This window comes from Corythoichthys intestinalis, chromosome 15, assembly GCF_030265065.1.
Source record: "Corythoichthys intestinalis isolate RoL2023-P3 chromosome 15, ASM3026506v1, whole genome shotgun sequence".
Taxonomy (NCBI): Eukaryota; Metazoa; Chordata; class Actinopteri; order Syngnathiformes; family Syngnathidae; genus Corythoichthys; species Corythoichthys intestinalis.
Window position 1 is genome coordinate 37,325,544 of NC_080409.1, and position 14,567 is coordinate 37,340,110.

General features: G+C 39.5%; 1 protein-coding gene across 2 annotated transcripts in view; it reads left to right on the forward strand.

Annotated features, from left to right (window-relative positions):
- ttbk2a (tau tubulin kinase 2a) overlaps window positions 1–14,567 on the forward strand; it is a 64,774-nt gene that overhangs the window by 21,737 nt on the left and 28,470 nt on the right. For both annotated transcript variants that reach the window (XM_057859114.1, XM_057859116.1), the window contains exons 3-11: window positions 2,197–2,344; window positions 6,486–6,559; window positions 6,718–6,858; window positions 7,456–7,560; window positions 7,645–7,710; window positions 11,203–11,295; window positions 11,382–11,507; window positions 11,568–11,725; window positions 13,135–13,345. In XM_057859114.1, coding sequence (XP_057715097.1) covers window positions 2,197–2,344; window positions 6,486–6,559; window positions 6,718–6,858; window positions 7,456–7,560; window positions 7,645–7,710; window positions 11,203–11,295; window positions 11,382–11,507; window positions 11,568–11,725; window positions 13,135–13,345 — 1,122 coding nt within the window. The remainder of the gene's footprint in view (window positions 1–2,196; window positions 2,345–6,485; window positions 6,560–6,717; window positions 6,859–7,455; window positions 7,561–7,644; window positions 7,711–11,202; window positions 11,296–11,381; window positions 11,508–11,567; window positions 11,726–13,134; window positions 13,346–14,567) is intronic.

The window sequence follows — 14,567 nt, forward strand, 5'->3', positions numbered from 1 at the left end:
CTGGCGGTCATTGACAGTGATAGATTAAACATCTTTAAGACACTAGAACTACCAAGGGTGGATCAGTTGATTCAAATCACTTTTGTTTCCAAAGAAGGGTCATCTGACCCTAATCAGCATATCTTTTGTGAGCATTGAGGTCCTCATTAGTCATTTCAAGTCACACTTTCAAAACCACAGGGTCGGATTGAGTGTTTGCTGGGCAGGGCTGTCCTGGCTTTGTTGGACAGTGTACCGCTCAGGCAGGAAATCGGGCGGACAACCTTTTTTCATATTTCAAAAGCTGCAGTTTGCCTATACAAGGGACGGTGTAATAAAAGACATAACAAAACATTTTTTGTGTAGTGACAGATGACACTTCGACCTTTTCACGGGGCTAGGTTGCTTTGGGCCTACATGAGAGTGAGCCAATTCTTTTGCAAGACCCACCAAGAAGTCCACCCGTCTCTCTTGCCTTCCGTTGCAGGCCTGATACAACACATACTGTATGCATTCGGTGCTGCCATGTCAATTATATTGTTGAACACGGCGACTGGCCATCTCCGTGTTCTTCTGTGTTTGACAAAGCCACGTGAGCCCAAAATTTGCAAATATTCAACATGCTAATTGCAGCTATCCAGAGTGAAACCCCCCACTTCAGAACTAGGCAGCGACTTCACATGAGTGTGTAGAGGGGTTGTCTGCTTGATTGCTTGTTTGCGTGGTCTATTGTTTGACAAAGCCCAGTATTCAGTTTGGTGTTGGGGTCATTTGACGCCTTTCTGGTCTTAATAGCCAAAAAGCAAAAAAAAAAAAAAAAGGGACTTCCAGTGTTAAAAAATGAACTGTTTTACATTGACTACACAGTAACTTTGGCATATCATTATTTATAAGATTCAGACTAAGAAAACATTTCAACCACTTTCCGGCTGTCCTAACTGAGTTAATGTTATTTCCTAAATGAATTCATCAGCTGCCATTGATGGTGAATAAGGTTAGGTAGTGATCATTTCATTACCGTATTTTTCAGACAATAAAGCTTTGGAGTATGTTTGTTTGTTGAGCCTAGGGTTGTTCCGATCATGTTTTTTTGCTCCCGATCGTTTTAGTTTGAGTATCTGCCGATCCCGATATTTCCCGATCCGATTGCTTTTTTTTTGCTCCCGATTCAATTCCAATCATTCCAGATCATGTTTCCCGATCATATACATTTTGGTAATGCATTAAGAAAAAAATGAATAAAACTCGGACGAATATATACATTCAACATACAGTACATAAGTACTGTATTTGTTTATTATGACAATAAACCTTCAAGATGGCATTTACATTATTAACATTCTTTCTGTGAGAGGGATCCACAGATAGAAAGACTTGTGACTTTGTATATTGTGACTAAATATTGCCATCTAGTGTATTTGTTGAGCTTTCAGTAAATGGTACTGTAGCCAAGCCCAAATGCATGATGGGAAGTGAAACCATGACTGTGCGAAGTGCTCCCAACTTCTCTGCGTTGGGAAATAACATAAGGTGTTACGAAAAGATCAATTGCTACCTTGCTTCCCCACATTGCTTCCCATGATATTTCTAAATGTAGGGAGAGGGATTGTAAGGCTTTAGCCAATTAAAAAAAAGCTCCAAAGGCTGCCGAAATTCACTCTACTCATTTTACGCTGCCTTTTATCTCTCTATATAGGGGAAAACGGCGCCATTATAGATTGAGCGCGACAATGCGTGAGTGGGTCGTGCAGCGCATGCATTAATTGCGTTAAATATTTTAACGTGATACATTTTTTAAAAAATTAATTACCCCTGTTATCGGGATAAATTTGATAACCCTACCTTAAGCCTAAACTATAGACTCTGGATGAGTGTAACATATTATGTCTGTAACGTTAAATACAATTAGAAAACAATTTAATTAAAATATATAAATATTTAAAAAAGGCATGGCCGATATTTTTTTGCCGATTCCGATACTTTGAAAATGACATCCCGATCGATCGGGACATCTCTAGTTGAGCCTGAACTTCATTAACTTATTGGCTGTCATTGATGACAATAAGACATTCAGTCCATTTTGATGGGGAGGGCTGGCAGCGATTATTCTGTACCAGCCTGTCCCAGTCAAAATGGACTGGGCGTATATTGCAGTCAATGGCAACTAATGAGTTAAATGTGGCATAATGGATTCAATATAGTATTTTCCCCCTCCAGGTCAAGAAGATAGGGGGCGGTGGTTTCGGGGAGATCTACGAGGCACTCGACCTACTGACCCGGGTCAGTGTGGCGCTCAAGGTGGAGTCGGCTCAGCAGCCCAAGCAGGTCCTCAAGATGGAGGTGGCCGTGCTCAAGAAGCTGCAGGGTGAGGAGTCAGTTTCATTTACCACCCCACTGTATTGATCGTTATGACTGAACGTTGTGACCTACGGAGGTCGGACACCCGAGACGATCGTTGGTATTCCTGCCAGAGGTTAGACAGGGTGGAGTGAACTTTCCAATCTAGTCCCCCAACATAAGGGTAAAGTCTGGGAAGTATTACTTCTGAGTAATTCCACAATCACTGGAAATAGGCAGTATGCCTAGAGCACCTTCTTGTGGCTTTAACTGTGAAAAAAACATATATTTCTTGTTTGTTAGTATATGTCGCAGGTCCAGCAAAACTATGAAAAAAGTGGGACTTACCAGTCTGGAAAATACGGTAACTAACAATGTTTTAAGATTGATGACACAAAACAGGAAACTCTACTAGCTGAATGTCGCAAGATCACAGCTTTTCTTTGAGAGGCCATTTTAGATACTATACATGTTTCGTTCAGAGAGCACAACATGACGATAACACAGTGTCCCTTCATTTGTTGAGTTTATTCTGTCTTTTAAATCACATGCCCTTTGCAGTATGTATTTCCATCATCTGAGAAGAAAATCAATGAGCTGGGATCACGCTGGCCATCTAATGGCTAAGTCCCGTGGCATCATGCCTGCACTGCTTCCCTCAAGGCAGAACGAACGTAACCAGAGATGAAACCTGACTCCTCAGCTTGTTGTCTAAAACACAGCACAGATGTTAAAATAAAACGTCAACTGAAGACAAATTGAAGTCTGCCATTTTAGTTTGCAGCTCATTTCAAGATCATGTATTATTTCTACATCATGACATATGATCACTGCCAACACTACCAGTCGAAACGGATTGGACTTCAATCAGCATCAATGGCAACCAATAAGTTAAGGAGTTCATCAGGACCTAGAAGTGGAAGCTATTCAACATGTCAAGTCAGTCCCAGACTTAAACCCTGTTTCATTATGTTCGCCATAAATACCAATCAAGCGAATGATTTACCATAATTTTCGGACTATAAGCCACTACATTTTTCCCTCATTTTGAATCCTGCGGCCTATAGTCCAGTGCTGCTTCTTTGTTGAATTATTTGGGTTAATAGGTAAGATTTTATTTGACAGCGGCATCATAAGACTGTCATAGGACTAGGGATGGGAATCGAGAACCGGTTCCTATAGAGAATCGGTTCCGTGCGTTTCAATTCCATGGAATCGTTTGGTAGTTTATCTAACGATTCCCTTATAGATTCCAACCAGCACGAATTACGTCCCATAATTGCCCTACGCATGTTACGCACGTTCGGTTCAGCAAGTAAATTTACGTGATTATTCAAAGAGGTTCTATTCACTGTGTTTAATCCGGAGAGTCGTCGCCGAGTGCTTTAGCAATGAGTTGCACAGGCCATGTCATTATCTATGAGATCACTTAAAGAAATGGTGATTTTTGCCAAAAAGTCTATTAATGGGTCTATCGTATTCCTCGTCTAATATTCTATAAGAAAAAATAATCATAAATGATTTTATTAGCAATTTTAATACTCATTTCGGGCGGTAGTCCACCAATCAGTCTTTTTTTTTCGGAATAATTTAAATTTGATGGGCCTTGGGGCCAATCTGACTACTGATTTCACACAAAAGTATATACCTCCGCATCTGATGGTGGTATTTTTGTGTTGCTATGCCTAACGGTAATCTTTGTAAATCTCACTGGAACAGCACCAAACCAAAGTTCCAGCATCAACACCTTGTCAAGAGTCAAGAATCTGCATTGGACAAAGTGTCAAGAGTCAAGAATCTGCATTGGACAAGGTGATGATTCTGGAACTTTAGTTTGGTGCTGTTCCAGTGAGATTTACAAAGATGACTGCCTTAAGAAAACATCAAAATTCTCTCAGTCCTTGATGATATAGGGCTGCATGTCAGGCAAAGGCACTGGGGAGATGGCTGTGGTTAAATCTTCAATAAATGCACAAGTTTACATTGAAATTTTAGACAGCTTTCTTATCCCTTCAATTGAAAATATGTCATTTTCCAAGATGACGATGCATCATGCCACAGAGCTAAAACTGTTAAAGCATTCCTTGGAGAAAGACTCATCCAGTCAATGTCATGGCTGTGGACGACTTCTGATTAAACAAACTAGATGCCAATCAAAATGTTTGTTCTTCTTTTTCCTCAAATTAGAATCGATAAGAGAATCGATAAACAATCAAATCGTTAAGCAATATCGATAATGGAATCAGAACCGTAAAAATCCTATCAATTCCCATCCCTACATAGGACCGTCATAATTAGGACATGACACTATCATGGGCATTACTGAATGCTTAAGACAGATGTCATTACCAGTAGGTGGATGGCGAGATAGTGTAAAGCGCTTTGAGCGCCTTGAAAGGTGGAAAAGCGCTATATAAGTATAACACCATTTACCATTAAGTGTCATTTGGCAGATTATGTCAATAGCTCCAGTTATGTCCAGCTCGGATATTTTACATCTATTCAAAAGTGAGATAATTTTCCGGATAACGCTAAATGACATGTTATAAGCATTCATTAATGCTCATAACACTGTCATGTCATGATTATGATTGTCTAATTGACAGTCTTGTGGCGCCACTGACAAATAAAGTGTTACCAAATACCATAACTAGCAATTAATGAAACAACTTGAACAGTAACCGAAGAAATAATTAGCACAGAACATAAATTTTGATTGTTGTTTACAACTGTAGCGCTGCAATGCATGCTAGGCGGCATGTTGGACAGCAACAGTGTTGACAGCAAGTGGCAGCAGAGGTTGACTGTCACCCCTAAGGGTATCAGTGATGGCCAAATGAAGCTTCTTAAAGCAATTAAATTTTCAGCCAATTGGTTCAAAGCTTAATGGTGGTTCATTTGGTCATATGAAGCTGCTGTCAAATAAAGTGTTACCGGCTGATATCTTTTGGTGTAAATATCCCATAATACAGTGAAGACAGCTGCAGCTTATAGTCCATTGCGGTTTATCTATGAACAAATTCCGTTTTTGTGTCAAATTTGGTTGGTGGAGACTTATAATCAGCTCCGCCTAATAGTATAAAAATTACTGTTCTTTGTTGTTTTACTACGGCCGTTAATGACAGCCAGTGAGTCAAGATTCGTATTGCTGGTTGACGAACAGTGTTGTTAATCTTACTTTAAAAAAGTGAATAGTTACAGTTACAAATTATTTCTCCCAAAAAGTAATTGCGTTAGTAACTCAGTTACCTGAATGTAAGAGTAATTAGTTACTGAGCAAAGTAACTGGTGATAATTTCCCTGTTTTTTTTTGTTTTTTTTCTCAAAAAAAAAAAAAAAAAAAATAATAATAATACAGGTCACACAATGTGAAGTTTAAAGGGTTTTTGGGACAATTGGCCCTAGCCCAATTCTTTACCCTAGATACAGGGGTAATGTGGATATTGCGATAACTAGACTTTATCATTTAATGTTGTGAATCAACCGTTAAAGTTATTAAAATTGCTCCCGTTATTGCATTAGTTCCCTTCTGTCTACTTTCGACATGTGTATGTTTTAAAACTGTTTCATCATTTTAAGATAGATTTCAGTCAAGATTTTGGCGATTTGGGAGCATTTTAGATAAGAACGCTTAGGTTCGCTTGGAAGTTTCTCTACAACAGAGCCTTTCTGAGAGGTCTACTGCTTTAAGATGGCGGCTGTTTGCTAACGCATGTAGTTCTTTATACATGTTGTTAACGCCGCTGTGTCTGTCATTTGCATCTAGTTCTATATTATGTGATATCTACCGTAGCATCATGTGGGTGTAGCTTGTAGGCTATCGGCTACAATCAGGTATTATTGGAACCACCTAGCATCGGGTTTGCAATGCCGTCACAACTCCCTTGCCTCCTCCCCACTCCTGCTCTACTCTCTTGTCTCCGTGAGTCCGTCTCTCTCAGGCTTTTCTCGCATCATCCAACCAACATAGTAACGCACGCCTTTTCCGCCTCAGTAACGGTAACGGCGTTGCCAAGATGAGAAAAGTAATTCATTAGATTACTCACTACTGAAAAAAAACGCTGTTAGTAACACCGTTATACTCTTAACGCCGTTATTAAAGACACTGTTGATGAACCAGTCGACACACATGTCAGTGTCTGACGTTGCAGTTCTTTCGTTCCCCGCAGGGAAGGACCACGTGTGTCGCTTCGTGGGATGCGGTCGCAACGATCGCTTTAACTACGTGGTGATGGAGCTTCAGGTTGGTGATATGATATGAGTTGAAAGAAAAAGCAACCAAACTTCTGCGAAACTTTGGGAGTGTTTTTTTTTTTTTTTTTTCCCCCCCGAAAAATATGTGGTCATAATCGTAAGCATTGTTTGGAGAGTTATCAACCAGGAAACCATGTGACTTGACAGGGTCGTAACCTGGCGGATTTGAGGAGGAGCATGAGCCGAGGAACATTCAGCATCAGCACCACTTTGCGTCTGGGCCGTCAGATACTGGAAGCCATCGAGAGCATTCACTCAGTGGGCTTTCTGCATCGGGATATCAAACCAGTGAGGGTTTTTTTTTTTTTTTTTTTTTTTTTTTTGTAAGCAGGTTTTGTTGAGGAGAAAGAGTTGTTTTTCTGTTTTGGTGATTTTTTTTTGTCAACATCAGTACATAAATATAAAATTATTTCATAATTACGTATACCATTTATTAAATAAAAAAGGATTTTGTAAAATATATTTACTATGAATAAATAAACATATAAGTATTTTATGTTTATTTTAAAATGACTTGTATTTCATGTTTTATATATCAAAAATAAATCATGTATATAATGTAAAAAAATAAAAACTAATGGGAAAAAATGTTTGAAAAAAATACTATTATCAGTATGATAAAACCATGAATGAGTAAAGGGCTAATAATATCAGACTGGCGTCATCTGAGTCAGGTGTCTTTCTTTTCTGAGAGAAATATTTCAATAAGCTTATTTGGAAAAACCCAGTCAGCAGTTACATGAAAGCGTGTAGATGTTAAGGTTAACCTAATAAAGTCAATTATTTCACTCCAAATTCACTTAAGCAACTGATAAGTTATGTAACATTATCAGGTCATTAATATATTGTGAACCTCTTTTTACCGTAATGTTTTTTCCCCTTCAGTCCAATTTTGCCATGGGTCGCTTCCCTAGTACATGTCGCACTTGCTACATGCTTGACTTCGGTTTAGCCCGCCAGTTCACCAACTCGTGCCAAGAAGTCCGACCGGTAAGTGTGCCACCCTTGTCCTACAATATGGGTAGGGAACCATTTCCCTTTTGTAATAGCATCTCTGCATTTTTTGTTTGTAAGCCCCGCCCAGTGGCAGGTTTCCGTGGAACTGTGCGTTATGCGTCTGTCAACGCACACAAAAATAAGGTAAACTTGTTTTGTTCCAAAATTGTGTAGGTGTGTTATGTATTTGACTTTTTTTTTTTTTTTTAACTCATTCTCTGCTATTGACCTCATCTAGCGGCCTGCCAACAAAAAGTTGGAATGTTTCTGCATAGACTTCATAATTGTATTGACGGGTCAATTCGGCCACTACTGTGCAACGCCTTCAAGCAGGGGGCCAGGCATCCCACAATCCGCTTTCCGCTTCAGTTATTCGCAGTAGGTTGCAGTGACACGTAGCATTCAATGCCGGATTTAGGATAAAAGTACGAAATTTGTTGAGGGTTCAAGGTAATTATTATTATTTGTTGTACATTGCATGCATTTTGAAACGTTGCGAAAAAAATCAATGGGAGAAATTAACTGCTACGGCATTGGCGTCATAGTTCACAATATTAACGTAAAATAAATGCTTACCGCGCAGTTTTTTATGCTTTTAACTAAGAACCGAGACTCTTTTACGTCCATATCTGTAAAGAATTCAGGGATTTAAGCATTTATTCACAAAAATTTTCACCAGAAAATCTCTACTTACATCAGGCGGCCGCTAGCTACATTCACTAACTGACTAGCATTGTACTTCGACAGATTTACCTAAAATAAATGCTTACTGCATGTTTTTTTTTTTTTTTTTTGCTTTTAACCAAGAATCAAGACTGTTTTGCATCCATATCTATAAAGAATTTGGACACTTAAGCATTTATTTACAACAATTTTCAACGTAAAAGCTCTGTTTACATCAGGCAGCTGCTAGCGACATTCACTAACAGACTAGTATTGTGCTTTGAAATATTTACGTAAAATATATGCTTACTGCACGTTTTTTTTAATGCTTTTAACCAAGAATCGAGACTGTTTTACATCTATATCTATAAAGAATTCAGGGATTTAAGCATTTATTCACAATAATTTTCAACGAAAAAAGCTCTTTGTGATTCCACTCGGTCAGCTTTGACGGCCTCGCCAACAATGCAGGCCTCCTATTTATCGGCCCCGCGCCCCGTGTCCCGTCAGTACATAATGAAGTCAATTTTTTCTGTAAATAACTAATTCTCATAAATACAGTTAAAAGAATTTTAAAAAATATTGTGTAATTTGGCATATTTTTTTGTGCCAATATGTATGTTTACAGAAAAGTTAATGTACAACCCTTCAGGCTTTGTACATAGGATGGACACAGTTTAGCACAACAGCTATGCTTAAAATGCCTTCTAGATGTCTCCAAACAAAGATGTTTGGGATTTGTTAAGTGAGGAAAGATCATTTGCATTCATGGTGCACAAATGAAACGAACAATACATTAAAAAATTTTTATTTATAAGCTCATCGCATATCATCACTGTGTTACCAGAAAGAAATAGTCACTAAAAAAGTAAAACATATAATCTATGATTAAAAATCTGTGCAAAAGCCCCGCAAAAATGGGAATTGTCACTCACTGGCATTGTCTGGACTCTGGTCCTTTGCTTGCCTGTGGGCCTTATTGACACTTTGCACTTGCCAGGATTATCTCAGAGAGAACATGATAAAAAGAAAAACTGATGTTTACACTATTTTGAGTTGAATAATAAATATAGTGGACATTAGTGGTGCTTTGTTGGTACTTTTTCCAAAAATTCAGTTGAAGTTGTTCTCTTTCACTGAATATTTATTTGGATAACCTTGAAGTTGTTACATACAGTGTATCACAAAAGTGAGTACACCCCTCGCATTTCTGCAGATATTTAAGTATATATTTTAATGGGACAACACTTACAAAATGACACTTTGACACAATGAAAAGTAGTCTGTGTGCAGCTTATATAATAGTTAATTTATTTTCCCTTCAAAATAACTCAAATCATAGCCATTAATATCTAAACTCCTGGCAACAAAACTGAGTACACCCTTAGTGAAAGTTGTCAATATTAACATACAACATGTCAACTGTCAATATTTTGTTTGGCCACCACTATAATCCAGAACTGCCTTTATTCTCCTGGGCATGGAGTTAACCAGAGCTTCACAGGTTGCCACAATACATGTTGGAGTTCATGTTTCCCTCAATGGAATGTAACTCTCCAATACCTGCAACACTCATGCAGTCCCAGACCATGACATTGCCACCACCATGCTTAACTGTAGGGATGACACACTTATCTTTGTACTCCTCACCTGGTCGCCGCCACACATGCTTGAGACCATCTGAACCAGACAAATTAATCTACGTCTCATTAGACCATAGGACATGGTTCCAGTAATCCATGTGCTTTGCTGACATGTCTTCAGCAAACTGTTTGCGAGCTTTCTTGTGTACCCTCTTCAGAAGAGGCTTCCTCCTTGGGTGACAGCCATGCACACCAATTTGATGTAGAGTGTGGTGTATGGTCTGAGCACCAACAGGCTGACCCCCCACCTCTTCAATCTCTGCAGCAATGCTGACAGCACTCCTGCGACGATCTTTCAAAGAATGTATTTGGATGTGACGCTCAGCATGTGCACTCAGCTTCTTTGGACGACCAACCCAAGGCCTGTTCTGAGTGGACCCTGCTCTTTTAAAACGCTGGATGATCTGAGCCACTGTGCTGCAGCTCAGTTTCAGGGTGTTAGGAATCTTTTGGTAGCCTTGGCCATATTCATGTAGAGCAACAATATGTCTTTTAAGATCCTCAGAGAGTTCTTTGCCATGTGGGGCCATGTTGGAACTTTCAGTGACCAGTATGAGAGAGTGTGAGAGCTGCACTACACATTTAAACACACCTGCTCCCTATGCACACCTGGACCTAGTAACACAAACGAGTCACATGACATTTTGGAGGGAAAATGAAAAGCAGTACTCAATTTGAACATTTAGGGATGTAGTTTCTAAGGGGTGTACTCACTTTTGTTGCCAGGGGTTTAGATATTAATGGCTATATTTTGAGTTAATTTATTTTCCCCTCAAAATAACTCTATTATATAAGCTGCACAAAGGCTACTTTTCATTGTGTCAAAGTGTCATTTTGTCAGTGTTGTCCCATGAAAAGATCTACTTAAATATCTGCAGAAATGCAAGGGATGCACTCACTTTTGTGATACACTGTATATCATTATTAATGCTGGGCATCATAATACAATTAACCACTTATATGTTAAATCCACGACTGCATATATCGATATCGGTTTGATGTCGGAATCAGATTTTTGGAGTTGGACAACATCGGGATATCAGTTAAAGTCATCAGACTACTCAAAAACATACCACCGGGAATGCTATAGGATATAAGCTACGGATGTTTTCAAGAATGCGCTGGAACACTAGTGCTAGAGAGACTCTGAATGCGCCAGAAAGTGGCAATGTCACCATGACGCTGCGGGCCACAAAGCTAAATGCATGAATAAAATGTTTTCCATGCTGCAAGGAAGAATGATGCTAGTTAGCGCATTTAGCGCATAAAAATCTATAATAAATCTGTTGTCTCTCTGTCCTATGTCACGCCCCTTGGGGTAATTGTACAGGAGATGGGTCGCCATGATGATTTGTGGTCCCTCTTCTACATGCTGGTGGAGTTCCTTGTAGGTCAGTTGCCTTGGCGGAAGATCAAGGACAAAGTAGGCAAAAGAAATCGCACGCGTCCCGCATTGTGGAAGTGGTATAATAATTAACAGTTTACCAATGTATGTTTGTGTTCATTCAGGAGCACGTGGGCAAACTAAAGGACACGTACGACCACCGTTTAATGCTCAAACACCTGCCAGCGGAATTTGGTGTCTTCTTGGAGCACATCTCCAGTCTGGACTACTTCACCAAGCCTGACTATCAGGTAACAGGACGAGAAGTTTCATCCCAACTGATGGAGACTAAAACTTTGTTTATTTTGCAGTTGCTGATGTCGGTGTTCGACAACAGCATGAAGACGTACAACGTGGTGGAGAACGATCCGTACGACTGGGAGAGGACGGGCTCGGACGGTACACTGGTGATCAGCGCTAGTGCCACCACGCCGCAGCACCACACACGCCTCACTCCTGCACACATGGGGTATGTGTCATTTCAGATCAGTACTTCTATTGACAGCGAGAGATGTAAAATCCATTTGAACTGGGATAGCTGGCACTGAATGATCATGTTTCAGTGGCATTGACAGCGATTGACGTCCAATCAATTTGCCAGTCCAAATGGATTGGACAGCTATGGCAGTGAATAGATACAGTGGGGCAAATAAGTATTTAGTCAACCACCAATTGTGCAAGTTCTCCTACTTGAAAATATTAGAGAGGCCTGTAATTGTCAACATGGTTAAACCTCAACCATGAGAGACAGAATGTGGGGAAAAAAAAAAAACAGAAAATCCCATTGTTTGATTTTAAAGAATTTATTTGCAAATCATGGTGGAAAATAAGTATTTGGTCAATACCAAAAGTTCATCTCAATACTTTGTTATGTACACTTTGTTGGCAATAACGGAGGCCAAACATTTTCTGTAACTCTTCACAAGCTTTTCACACACTGTTGCTGGTATTTTGGCCCATTCCTCCATGCATATCTCCTCTAGAGCAGGGATGTTTTGGGGCTGTCGTTGGGCAACACGGACTTTCAACTCCCTCCACAGATTTTCTATGGGGTTGAGATCTGGAGACTGGCTAGGCCACTCCAGGACCTTGAAATGCTTCTTACGAAGCCACTCCTCTGTTGCCCTGGCTGTGTGTTTGGGATCATTATTATGCTGAAAGATCCAGCCACGTCTCATCTTCAATGCCCTTGCTGATGGAAGGAGATTTTCACTCAAAATCTCTCGATACATGGCCCCATTCATTCTTTCCTTTAGACAGATCAGTCGTTCTGGTCCCTTTGCAGAAAAACAGCCCCAAAGCATGATGTTTCCACCCCCATGCTTCACAGTGGGTATGGTGTTCTCCGGATGCAATTCAGTATTCTTTCTCCTCCAAACACGAGAACCTGTGTTTCTACCAAAAAGTTCTATTTTGGTTTCATCTGACCATCCTAGTCCTCTTCTGGATCATCCAAATGCTCTCTAGCGAACTGCAGACGGGCCTGGACGTGTACTTTCTTCAGCAGGGGGACACGTCTGGCAGTGTAGGATTTGAGTCCCTGGCGGCGCATTGTGTACTGATAGTAGCCTTTGTAACTATGGTAAAAATCAAACAATGTGATTTTCTTTTCTTTTTTTTTTGTTCCACATTCTGTCTCTCAAGGTTGAGGTTTACCCATGTTGACAATTGCATGCCTCTCTAATCTTTTCAAGTAGGAGAACTTGCACAATTGGTCGTTGACTAAATACTTTTTTGCCCTACTGTATATATAGTTTTTTAAACTACATTATGTTTACTTCGCTTATCTTAATTATGTTTATGTGACGTCTATCACTGTCAATGGTAAGTAAATAGAGAATGGCAGAATCACTTAAATTATATCTTCTGGTTGCTCAGCATGGCCAACGCGTCCCTGATTCCGGGTGACTTGTTGCGTGAGAACACTGAGGAAGTTCTACAGGATGAGCAGCTCAGTGACGCCGACAACAACGTGGCCGCGCCAGACCGCGTGCCTGGTTCTCCCGGCCATCCTCCTCGGACGCAGGAGGCCGACGTGTGGGAGGAGCTTGACCGCAACCGCAACCGAATACGCACAGCCTTGTGGAAGGTGAGCTGCCAAGTACCATTCATGCCGTTTGTGTGTAAACTTCAAGTCAGAACCCCGAATTGAAACCATAGACTTCACTATCAGTTGACGGGACAGGGGCCCCTGGGCCGATCCGTAGGGGGCCTATTTTAAAAAACTTAAAATTCAAAGATTTTCAAAACCAAAGCCACTAGCGACCTAAAACCATAACAGGCACCTCCCTTAGGCATATATGAGTCTCAATGAGCAGCGGCATCAAAAAATTCAAAGTTGTTCCATGATAAGATCCCGATTTGTTTTTTTTATATATATGTAAGTATGACAAAATTTAAAATGGCTATAAAATTCTCAGATTTTACGCTAGATGCACAAAAATCACCAAATGCAAATCACCTTTATTTTCAGGATCAATAGCAATATTTAAAATGCCATATAGGTTTTTGCCAGAGTTAGCAACTTAATTTTTTTTTACAAAATCCAACATGTCGGCCGTCACAAAACAAAGAGCTTTTTAAGTTGAAAATTATTGTAAATAAATGCTTAAATCACGGAATTTCTATAGATATTAACATAAAACAGTCTAGATTCTTGGTTAAAAGCAAAAAACGGGCAGTTTTCGTTCATTTTATGGAAATATTTTAAACCAAAATTACGGTATTGTGTAATCCAACATGGCGACCGTCACAAAACAAAGCGTTTTTTAAGCTGAAAATTCTTGTAAAAAAAATACTTCAATCGCGAAATTTCTATAGATATTAACATAAAACAGTCTAGATTCTTGGTTAAAAGCACAAAACGGGCAGTTATTGTTCATTTTATGGAAATGTTTTAAGCCAAAGTTACAGTATTGTGTAAATCAACATGGCGACCGTCACAAAACAAAGCGCTTTTTAAGTTGAAAATTCTTGTAAAAAAAAAATACTTAAATCGCGAAATTTCTCTTGATATGAACGTAAAACAGTCTAAATTCTTGGTTAAAAGCAAAAAACGGGCAGTTATCATTAATTTTACGTAAATATTTCAAGCCAAAGTTACACTAATTTTTTTCTACAGATTTTTCACATTTCGAAGTGCATACATGGTGCTATTTAATATAATAATTACCTTGAAGCCTCGAGCAAATCACTCTTGAGACACTCCTGCCTGCTTGTATGCAGTAAAACCTTCGTCCTGTTTCCACTTAAATTTGGCATTACAACGCAATGGTGGAATCTATGTTAAAACATAAGCCCACACAACTTGT